Raw genomic sequence first — 12,197 nt, 5'->3', positions numbered from 1 at the left:
CTGTCTAGCATAATGCCTATTGCATTTCCCAAATTTTGCTGATTTCTCAATCCACCAAAATTTTGCCAAATTATTTCCTAGCCCCCTGTAACATATGAATACTCCTGTAGTTTTTGCATTCTCTCTTGCTATATTTCCCTTTGTATAAGGAAATAATGACAGTATTCTCCTAATCATCAGGTAGGTACAAATACCCTCTTTATACATATGTTAAGTAGTATAGCCATTCCATTAGCAAATCCAATTTGTATATTAACACTTCTCCAGTTCTAGCAAGAACAATGCAGACCATTTCTTCAGAGTTCTTATATTTATTATTTTCTTTCCATCAGTTTTTTTCTCAGATATTAACCTTATTATACAAATCTCTGAAGTCTCCCACATTCCCTCACTTTGGTTTTATTACATTTGTTTTTAATTTTATTCCCTCTGGTGAAAACTCCTTGTCTACCCCTTTTCATGCACTTCCACAGCCATTATTTATTTCTACCAAAATTAGCCTGCATTTTCTCTTTCTTTCAGTCATCAACCTGTTGATTCTTGCTTTTGTGTGCAAGAGAAGAGCCTACACGATTCCAGTTCCACCATATTAAACCTAAACTTTCCTTTCCCTGCATGGATTCATCAACTCATCTCCCCAATTACCTTCTTCCTTTTAGATCTGTTGCAACCTTCCTTTTTTCTTATGCTTAAAGATACAAAATCTGTCTTTTTCTTTATTCCACTTCTAAACTCATGCCCCTTCTTATTTATTCCTTTTACATTCAACCTGCAATTTCTCATATGCTATCACTGTCGCCAGATGGCCCCCAGATGTTGACCTCCACTATTATCCTAGAGTAGGTTTATGAAAGCTTTCACATTTATTTGTAAAATACAAATGTATAGTGTAGACTAGAATGCCGGCCTTAGCTGCATTCATGCCACATGGTTACATTCTCTGCTTACAGTCGGACTCTGTTGGTTGATTTTGACCAATAGGCCACAAGCACAACCAAAGTCCAGTTTTACTCAAGCATGTTAATACTCTTTTGTGCAAACCCAAATCTTTAATCTAAATAATATCTTGCAAGCCAAAATACTGTTGTCCATATTCCACTAATTAGGAGAGGCATGCAGTATATATAGCATTGACATTCATTCAAGAGATAAAGTTTGTAATTTGGATATATTTATTAACTCATATTGGTGTTTAAATGTCAGACCAACTGTTTCCTTTTTAATTTTTATTTCTAAAAGTCAGTGGGAGTAAGCCACAAAACAATGGCTAGGAATAGAGAATTACTCTGTTTATGACAGTTATGTCTTATTATTTTATTTATAGCATGTTTACGGTATGGAATATATTATGTAACATAAAGTAGAAGCTTAAGTTTTCTTGACAGAAGGAATATAACCTTTTGCTATCCACACTTTATCTCCTGCCATACATTTTAGACATTCCAAAGGTATAGAAAAGAAGATTGGTTTGAGCTTTCACAGGCCTGTGTCTTTTGAGATTCATCTAGGGAGCTCCAGAGTCACTTTGCATGACTGAGAACAATTTCTTTATCTTATTTGTAGCAGCAGATCCCAATTTAACTCCTCGTGTTAAGGAAAGATGCACATCTATGTAGATCCATGCAGAATTGAAACGTATATTGTATCATTGTATGTGCTTATTACAATTCAAAATATTAGGCTGGATTTTTGTTGTTAGTTCTTACAGCTACCTGTAAGTACTGTGTAGAAATGTACAATGCAATAGTAATCTCTTTAAATTTCTAGACAGGAAAGCATTATATCAAATTAGACATCTTTAACATGCCATCTTATTCTTGCATCACTCCAGAATTCTTCTTTTGGGACTTTCTGTATCTTCACTGACACTTTTGAGCAATTACCATAGATGTAAAAAAAGATGTTGAGACTCTAGAAAGAGTGCAGAGAAGAGCAACAAAGATGATTAGGGGACTGGGGGCTAAAACATATAAAGAACAGTTGCAGGAACTAGGGGGGACATGATGGCAGTGTTCCAATATCTCAGGAGCTGCCACAGAGAAGAGGGGGTCAACCTATTCTCCAAAGCACCTGAGGGCAGAACAAGAAGCCTTGGGTGGAAACTAATCAAGGAGAGAAACAACTTAGAACTAAGAAGAAATTTCCTGACAGAACAATTAATCAGTGGAACAACTTGCCTCCAGAAGCTGTGAATGCTCCAACACTGGAAGTTTTTAAAAAGATGTTGGATAACCATTTGTCTGAAGTGATGTAGAGTTTCCTGCCTAGCAGGAGGTTGGACTAAAAGACCTCCAAGGTCCCTTCCAACTCTGTTATTCTATTCTATTCTATTCTATTCTATTCTATTCTATTCTATTCTATTCTATTCTATTCTATATAATAAAATAAAGCAGAATTGGGCTACTGGAAAATCCTTTACATTTTCAATCTTCCTTTAGAAATAAATGATAGCTATATAACAATTGAAATAGGATAATGACATTTTGTGGAAGTAGGAAAAAATGACTTTCTGGAGATAGATTACATAGAGGTTGCAAAAAGGAAAGAATGATTTCATATACTTCCTCAGTTAATTTTAGAGGCAAACATGTCAAGCTGTCAGAATGTTCACACTAGAAACTTGGTCTGCAGAGATGTTCTTTCTTCCTGATTAAGTATCTACTGTCCTTATGACTTATTGTTAATGACATCTTAAAGCAGTACTTTGTGATGCATATCAAATAGCATCCTATAACCAAGCAAGATGTTAATATTAATGGGATATGTTGTGGAGTAGCTTGTAGACTAGATATGATATCTTAGAATACCTTAACATCAATCTAAATTAAAACCTTAATGTTTCATAAGGTTATTTACTGCCTTGCTTGATTGGGTTTTCTTTTTCATTTTTGCCTCTGCTAATCCATGTTTCCCAAAACACAATCTAGAGTGCCTGTGAAATTGTGCAGATATCTCTTTTAATTCTCACAAACACTGCCACTTAAAATACCATTGTGTGATAACCATTGATAAGTAAGAGAAAATTAAGCACTTGCTATCTTTTGTGAAAACGGCCCACTGTTTGTCAACTGATGAGTACAACTTGTGACACAGGTTGTTCTACATGACAAAATGTTTTTACACATTTGCTACAGCAGTATTGTTATTTTCGGCATTGCCGAATGCTGTGTCCTGAGATGGGCCAGTTTTATTATACAAATTCCACTAAAGTTAATCTTCTATTATTGATAATACTCTATTTCAGGATTTGTATAGTCTTAGTGTTTAGCAATAAAGTTTTACAGTCATCATTATTTTCTTTTTTTGTTTTGATTTGGAATATGTGGATGAATTAGAATTGGGTATGGGCTGGCTTGGACTCTTCTAGCTCTCTGCTGAGAATCTGTGGAGAAAATGATTTATTTACTGTATGAGTAAGCCTCCCTATTGGATCTTAGTTGGTAGAAAGTTACACTATGTTTAGTCAGGCTTGTTTCCTGATAAATATGCTTAGAATTGCAGGCTCAGACAGAGATCAAAGTCCACCATTCTTTAGAAAAACTTCACAGAGACATACAAATAAGGAAGATTTCACAGTATGTGCTAAGGGTTTGTAAGCCTGGTAGGAATGTTTTTTGGCCGACAGTGATCACAAATAGAGCTTTCTGGATTTACTGCCTATCATGAGGCTGAGTGCTGATATACATATGCAATTGATGCTTGCAGGAATTAACACTTTCAACCAGGTAGGAAAAACAGTTAGCAAAAACCGAAAGACAAGCTCAATTTGTGATTCTGTAATTCAACTTTTATCTTTATTTACTCCACGCGATACTCTTGTGAAATTATTTGGATGCTCATTATTCAGCACTTAATGATCTGCGTAACTGTTAGAAGTGATTCATCTCTGTTTTCTCAGTTACTTCAGTCCAATCTTGGCTAAGAATGATAGATTATAGAATAGTTTCCTGACGGTTACAACAATTTTTCCTGACAGTTAGAGCAATTAATCAGTGGAACAACTTGCCTCCAGAAGTTGTGGATGCTCCAACACTGGAAGTTTTTAAGAAGAGATTGGACAATCATTTGTCTGGAATGGTATAGGGTTTCATGCCTGAGCAGAGGTTGGACTAGAAGACCTCCAAGGTCCCTTCCAACTCTTGTTATTTTATTTCTAATTTAATTTAGAGAAATCTGTATTAATCCTCATCAATATCCACAAGTAAAGTATTAGTTAACATATTACACTAATGTAGAATTCGTTACATTTTGGGGTTGCAAAAAGGTGCCTTATTGGATCATTTAGTTTGAAAGACTGAGTTCCAGAAGCTTTTCAGATTCCAGCAAAATTATTTATTAGAAATGCATATGGCTGAATCTAGGACATTTCTCATGGAGAAAACATATTCCACCATTAAGCTATAGCTACTTTTATCCCATATCAATTACAGAGAGGTACTAACATAGTTTACTTGAATGGGAGTTAGGAAAGAATGCACTGAAATTTCACCTTAAATCTCTGAGAAGTCTTTTCAGCAACCAAATATCTGACCTTGTTAAATCCCAGCTATCAATGATCACATATAATTAGGCTTTGGACATTATACAAGTGGTCAAACTATGAAGAGAGATAGAAGTCCATTAATAACGATCCTGACTAACACCACTATACAAACATATGTTTTCAAGTATTATTGATAATTCAACCAAGTTTAACTTTTGTATTAGTTCTTAGTCTGTTGGCACTGACTGAATGAATGATATGGCTAATTTATTGTCTTCTGCACTTCTGCTGCTGCCATCTGCTGTATTATGGATGGGATTGCATGTACTTAATATGAAGGGGTTACGCTGGCTGATTTATTAGAAAAAAACAAGAAAAGCAGATTTAGCTGTTGTCGTGGGGCCAACAAACATGGTAAATGTGTGTGTGTGTGTTTGCAGTGGAACATTTCATTTGAAATGATGAACTTTGAATGCTACTTTTCAAAATCCATACACACATTTAGAAAAAGACCTAGGCATGAACACACGTGTTTTGCATGGGCATGATTTGCTGCTTGACTGCATGTTTTTGAGAGAATGTTCTGCAGAAGCTTAGAATATTGAAATTTTGTTGTTGTTCTTAGGAAATATATACACCCAATCAAGCTGAAAAAGCAAATGAGCAAAATATAAGTACCTTATTTTAATTTCAAAGTGATAAAACTATGAACCTTTAGAAAAACTCTCATTGTATAATGAATTATAGGCTGAGAACTGTTCAGTGCATATTATTTATTTTATTAATGCTTTAAATGCTGCCTGAAAAACTCTGGGAATTAAGTCTATACATCTTAAAGTTGCCAAAGTTGAAAAACACTGGTTTAATAATTCAGTTATTGCAGATACACGCAGCCATATATGTTTACTGCTTGAACATTTGAAACCAGAAAATGCCATGTTCTAATTAGAACTTTTATAATACCTATATTCTTCCACCTAGATATTGCCCTTTCCATTTGTATCAGACAAACAATAAGTAGTTGTGCAGTAGTTACTTCCATGGCTAGGCTTCAAAATATTTAGCAAAGGGTTCTCTTCCCGGTTGCTGGGTGGGCGTGGCCATGGTAGTCATGGTCTAGTAGGCCTCCTGTACCATGGCAGTGGGGGATGTTTTTGTCCTCCCCAAGCTCTGGAAGCCCATTTCCAGCCATCCTAAACTTCTGAGAGGCCTGTTTTTCACCCACCCCGAGCCTCCATGCACGCCCTTCACTTTCCTGCACCCAAAATGGGCAGTGTGGGGACTCCTGGGAGGGGAGGGGTGGGCGAGGCCAGCCAGGAGTGGGATTTGGGGGTTCTCCAAACTGCACAGAATCTTAGCTAGGGACTCTCCCGAACCCCTGCAAACCCCAAGCAGCTTATCCTGGTTACTTGTCTTTATGGGATGTTCAACTTACAGGATTCTCTATTAATACTGCCCATTCCCACATTCATCCTGTGTGTGGATGAAAAGTTTAGCACAACTGCTGAAAGCCGACATGATCTAGTAGTTGCAATCCTGAGCTTTATCCAGAAAGACTCCAATTCAAGTTCCAATTCACAAAAGTCATTGGGTGCCTTTGAACCAGTCCTTATCTCACTGTCTAGGTTTCCTTATTTAGGGAATTTGGAGGAAACAGTAATAAGCACAATGCTTTGAACACATAAAGTTAAAGGCAGGATATAAATCTAAATTCTAATAAGAATAATTTATTGTAAAGCTAGAAGTGTATTGGTCCCTCCAAAGTTAAATTTATGCTATATTTTGTCTCTAAAATAATTAACAGAAGCTCTCCTTGTTCCATGAAGGAGTTATGTTCCCATTCCAGAATAAAGGGAAATCACATAAATCAGAGGATATTTGAATGGTATAATTAATTTCTTGAGAAAGTATCAGAGTCTGGCAGCTGTAGCAACCAGAAAAATCTACATATGCCAGGTTCAGATGATTTCCCTTGCAATTAAATCCAAGGCCCTTTGTGGATGATAATTACTTTCTTACCCCTCTTAGCAACATTCTTCACTAACCCTAACGCTGAATCTATTGAAAAGCATATTATATTATTCCACATAGCAGATGGGAAGATAACTTTATTGCAAAAGTAAATTGGAAGGTTACAATTTTGTTACAATTTGGGACAAATGTTTGCTTTAATGGAGGAATCTCCTGCCCCCCTCCCCCAAAAAAAATTGGGAATGAAGGATTACTTGTTTTTGAAGTGTTCACAAGGTTTTCAAAGGGCTACATCACAGTCAGATTATATCTTCCCCAATTGACTGTGAGATTTAGAGGTTTCCTCTAGTGTTCTTGCACAAGCTCCTTATTAATCTTGCATGTACGATTGTGGTAATATTTCAGAAGACAATTGTAACATGAAATGAACCAGAGAAATTTCCATCAGAAATGAAAGAAATGGATATTGGATAGGTAGAAGTGGTATGGAGCACTGAGTTTTCTCCTTCAAGTCTCATGAGTCCTAACTCATGAGATTTTGGTCCACATACCGGTATATAATTTTTGAACCATGCCTGGTTATAAAATATGTCCCAGAAAAACTTCAGTAATCTCTTGACCTTCCTATTCTGTTTGATTTTCGAAAAAAGGAAGGAGTCCTAAACTTGGCAGATCACTGTGTAGCTGGCTGGCAGCCTTCAATTTAGTGATTCATAAATTTTGCAGCTTGGACCAAACTGTGAATGATGCGTTTTTAATCTAGCTGTTCTTCAAAGTATCCCACAAGGGCAAATCTTCCAGAAACAATGACATGTGAGGAGATGGTTTACTTTAAACAAGGACCAAGATAATAAAAGCTTGGCAAAATTTGCTAAGGCATAAAGTAGAAATCCAAATGGCACTTTTTGCTGTAATTTAAAAGTTAATTTACTGCTTGCTCTCCTTTAGATGACAGCCTATCTTTGTGGACAGGCAAGAAAGTGCATTTATATTCTTGATGCAAAGATAAATCCTTTTATCTGGATTGACATGTGCACCAAACATAGTTATGAGTTGACTTTCAAGAGCTGTATTAGTATATTTGTGCTAGCAATTGAAAATATTTTTGCTTGTGTCAGCCCACATATTTTAAGATGGTTAAAGGCAGTACATTCAGGATAGATTCAGATTATATGCCATGGTCCATCTATCCATGGATTAATTAACTGGAGTTTATACTTGAGGAACAACAACATATCTGTAGGGTAGACCAGTGTCATTGATCCCACATTGCTAAAATGAAGAGACAGAATGCTCTGTGAGCTGAAAGCAGAGGCAGGACTAACTTCTTATAACCCAGAAGTAAGTAACTGAGAAGAGGTCAATAAGAAGTTGTTCCAAGTGTTGCAACCATATTTGAAGACTCATAGCTCTCATCATATTAATGCAAGCATTGGGGAAAATGTTATTTTGCAGAAGACTGTATATATACCTTGCAGAAGAATAATTTTGCACTATTGATAGTGCCTAGGATAATAAAATTCTGTGTTGTATTTGTGCTTTTCTGCTCGTACGCTAGGATTTTCTTGGCTTAGAATCCTGAACTATGTATCTTTTAGGTGAGATCCATTCATTCTTTGCATTGATTCCACTACAGATTGTTAAAGGAGAGACCATTTGTAAAATAAAAATAATATTTTAGAGACATTTGAGACACTTTCATATGTTGTTTTTCAATAACAAATCTAGTTATATTTTCATTATTTTGCAACAGCAAGCATGCAAGCAAGCGAGACTGAGTCAGTAAATACTGAAAATGTGGCTGCTGAAGGAGAGAACACATGCTGTGGAAATTTGTGGTGAGTATATGATGGAACTCTTGAAAGCTTTTAGCTTACACTCACTGGAGGACTGGACTGGACCAAGTTTTCTGAAAGAAAGTTTCACTTTTATTTGATTGTAAGTCTTAACGTAGATGATTACATTAATCATGATTACTGCTTTATTTATTGCAAATTGTAAGAAAGAGTTCTCTGAAACATACATACATACAGGGGTGGGATTTAAATTTTTTAACAACTGGTTCTGTGGATGTGGCTTAGTTGGTGGGCGTGGCTTGGTGGTCATGTGACTGGCTGGGTGTGGCCAACTCAGCATCACTCACATTGAGCACACATCTCCTCGCCTGGCCTCTCATGACTGTGGGGATTCTGCAACAGTCGTAAGTGTGAAAAATGGTTATAAGTCACTTTTTTCAGTGCCATTGTAACTTTGAATGGTCACTCCATACAAGCAAAGTACCAGCAAAGGAGGGGAAAAAAACTCCAGAGAAGTTCCTGAGACAGGAAGTCTAGTCCTGCCAAGAATGTAATAAGGGTTAATGGAAAGGCAGTTTCTGTAAGCAACACCAGAATGTTTCCTTCCTGCCTTCCTTACAGGATTAGGCCAGTAGTTTCTTCCAACAACCGGTTCTCCGACCTGCTTAGAATGTTAATAACCGGTTCTAGAGAATAGGTGCGAACCTGAAGAATCCCACCCCTGCATACATACATCATATAACAGACTAGAGTTTTAAAGGCTAGCATTTGTATCCTACTGTATTTAATTTATATATAACAATTTGTAGAGTGTCCTAGCTCAGGGGTCCCTAACCCCCAGCCATGTTCCACTACCAGGCCACGAACCATTCAGAATTGGGCCATGGAACAGCAACAAGTGTGCATGCATCCCCACTTGCACGAGCAGTGGGTGAGCATGTGCACTCCATTTGCATGAGTGGTGGGCGCATATGCCCACCCCTCACGCAGAATCATCCCTTCTCCCCACCCCACTGGTCCACAAAGCTAGAAAGCCTGGGGAACTCTGTCTAAGCTGATAGAAATTGCACAGAAATATGAATATTATTACCATGAATTGGTACCTATTGATTAGACCTACTCCAAATTCAGCCCTGTAATAAGCTCCCAATAAGTACATTACAACTCCGCAACTATGATAGGTTGGCAAGTTTGTGTGATTTAAACTTTGGAAGTTCATGTTAAAATTACTATTTAAAATCCACACTCAGCTCTCTAGATCCATTAGACAGGGTTGATAAAATTCTCTTCTGTGGCCTATACTGTAGGCTTATTGCAAAGAAGCAGTTTTTCAATTCTTTTTGAAAGAGTGCCAGATTAGGATTATGAAGTTATTTCTATTCCAGTAGTTTAATTAAAATCTCTTTCTAGATTGGGTATAACTGTAAAACATAGTTAATTATAAGTGGTTTATTAAGAGCAGTTAAGAAAGGCCCTTGTTATACAGTTTACACTGGTTGAATATGTCCATATCTTTTTTTTTAAAAAAAATATATTTAAAAACAAAAAATACAAAAATCTAATTTCCATTAACAGTTATTGTGTCATTGTATATACATGTCCATATCTAACAGACATCCAATATTTAAATAATTCCAATTCAGATTTCAAGGTGAAATGAGATGTGTACACTCTTGTTTTATATTTTCTTTAAAATGTGTTTTCCTTTCCTTTTAGTCAAATTATCTCAAAATCCAAGTTCAGGTCAGTATTCTTTCTCTCTCACTTTTCTGCTATATTTCCTGCTATACATCATAATTCTGTGCTGATTATCTGTAAATATTATAGGTGAATATGACTGATTTTTAAGATTGTGTCAGTAAATATAAAAGGACTACCCACATCATCATATTTTACTCTTTCAACTGTGCTGTTATAATAGCTATAGAATATGCTTCTTTCTTTTTAAAGAAAGACTGAACTGCAAAATACGGTAACTATTCCATGTAACCCTCTTTTCTGGGGAAAAAAAATAAACAAATGAAGGAGAGTAATTGTTTTCTTACTCAGTGATTTTTCTATTCCAAATTAATTTCTCAGTTTTGCTTATCACATGATTGACAATATGATTTTCTGAAGACATCTGTGCATTTGAAATGCACCGGGGGGCACAAAAAGGTAGCAGAGAGGTAGCAGAGCCATTTGCAGAGGAATTGGCATGCAGGAAAAAGATTATACATCTTCAAATTCCCTGCTTGTTCTTGACAGTGTTGCTTTTCTTAAAAGGGAGAGTTCCAGCAGTTTATTGTTACATCAGATTACATTTAAGGTGTAGCTTGGATCAAAGCCATCATCCAACAGATAATGAGGGTTTCCTTCGGGCAGAAAAATGCCACCCAGAACAAGAATCGAATGATGTTATACATGGGGCAGGGGCGTGTGAGTATCCAGAGGAGATAGGAACTGGGGAACCTCAGCGCCATGCCCTAATTGCATAAGTGATTAACAATATCCTCTTAAGATGCCAACATAAGCCTTAACTTGAAAGTGCTGTGCTGGTTATTTCATTGACAATGGCAGTGGTAGAAGACAATTTATGTGTCTCTCACAAATCCTGCTGTTCTGTGTTTCTTTAAGTTTTAGGATGGCAGATGATTAATATCATGATGTGTATAATGCATCTTAAGAGGCAAGAACTCTTGCTAATTAGCTTACTAAGCTGTACACTGTTCATAAAAGCTCTATATAAAAATAGATTCTATCAAGAAATAATCACACTGTTTGGAGAAGGGAATTCTGATTGTCTCTGGAATGCCTAATCCATAAACATCTTTTTTTAGTTTAGATATATTTGCTGAAGAATTTGATATGATGGCTGTAGAGATTTTTTTTGAGCCTGCTTTTTTAAAAATCTTACTTTGACTTCAACCCTTGGCAGCTTACTGGATTGTCTTAAGGATTGCTTAATTCTATTATTTTGCCAATAGTTGTTTATATCAGAATGTCTCATTTCTTATCACAAAAGGACAGATAAAACAAGGGATCTGCAATAATGGAAATTAAACATAACAGACAAAATTAATAAATAAAATAAATATATCCTCATTAATTTCATAGGAAGGGAATTACCTCCAAAAATATTTACTCTCTTAAACTGGCAAACTACAAATATTCAAACTATCTGCTGACAAAGAGAAAGAAAAAGGGCTGGGAGATGGAAAGAAAACTTTGGTTTAATTAGAAGTACTAAAAGTTTAGTGGATTCTGACATCTAAGCTTATGCAATGAGGAAAAGAGTAATGAAATTCCTGCAGAATGTATCTTCATGTTGATATGACAAGAATTTATGTTGGAATATCATCCAATCAACCTTGGTGAAAAGCTGAAGATAAAAACAATGGCATATTTTAAATGAGGTGTCTTTCCTTGATTGGAAACAACTGTTCCTCTCTTGATCCCTTACTTATATCATCTGTTCCAGAGGTGGTATTCAGCAGGTTCTGACCAGTTCTGGAGAACCGGTAGCAGAAATTTTGAGTAGTTTGAAGAACCGGCAAATACCACCTCTGACTGGTCCTGCTCCCATCTATTCTCTGCCCCCCAAGTCCCAGCTGATTGGCTGGGTCTTCTTTTGTTGCCCTGCACAGGAGAAAGGAGCTAGAAAACAGTTAGTGAGGGGGAAGAGAATGGAGATTTTACAGTATCCTTCCCCTGGAGTGGGTTGGGAATGGAGATTTTACAGTATCCTTCCCCTGCCATGCCCACCAAGCTACGCCCACCAAGCCATGCCGTGCCCACCAAGCTATGCCATGCCCACCAAGCCACACCCACAGAACCGGTAGTAAAAAAATTTGAATCCCACCACTGATCTGTTCCTTTTCAATAGTGGCTTGTAGTTTTTCTGCCATTGTTTCCAAATGTAATTTGGTAGTTGTTTTCAAAATCTGGATGAATATTCATTCTTCTTA

The 12,197-nt window shown here is 36.6% G+C and overlaps 1 protein-coding gene across 8 annotated transcripts in view; it reads left to right on the top strand.

The window, feature by feature from the left end:
• The window catches only part of CACNA1D (calcium voltage-gated channel subunit alpha1 D), a 249,273-nt gene that overhangs the window by 131,695 nt on the left and 105,381 nt on the right, over window positions 1-12,197 (top strand). For all 8 annotated transcript variants that reach the window (XM_087954782.1, XM_087954781.1, XM_087954779.1 and 5 more), the window contains exons 10-11: window positions 8,208-8,292; window positions 9,967-9,993. In XM_087954782.1, the coding sequence (XP_087810908.1) occupies window positions 8,208-8,292; window positions 9,967-9,993 (112 nt within the window). The remainder of the gene's footprint in view (window positions 1-8,207; window positions 8,293-9,966; window positions 9,994-12,197) is intronic.

The sequence above is a fragment of the Notechis scutatus genome, chromosome 2 (genome assembly GCF_049901735.1).
Source record: "Notechis scutatus isolate UNSWTSFEM ecotype Mainland chromosome 2, rNotScu1.2, whole genome shotgun sequence".
NCBI lineage: Eukaryota > Metazoa > Chordata > Lepidosauria > Squamata > Elapidae > Notechis > Notechis scutatus.
Note: the sequence above shows the minus strand (reverse complement) of the source record. Positions and strands in the feature narration are given on the sequence as shown.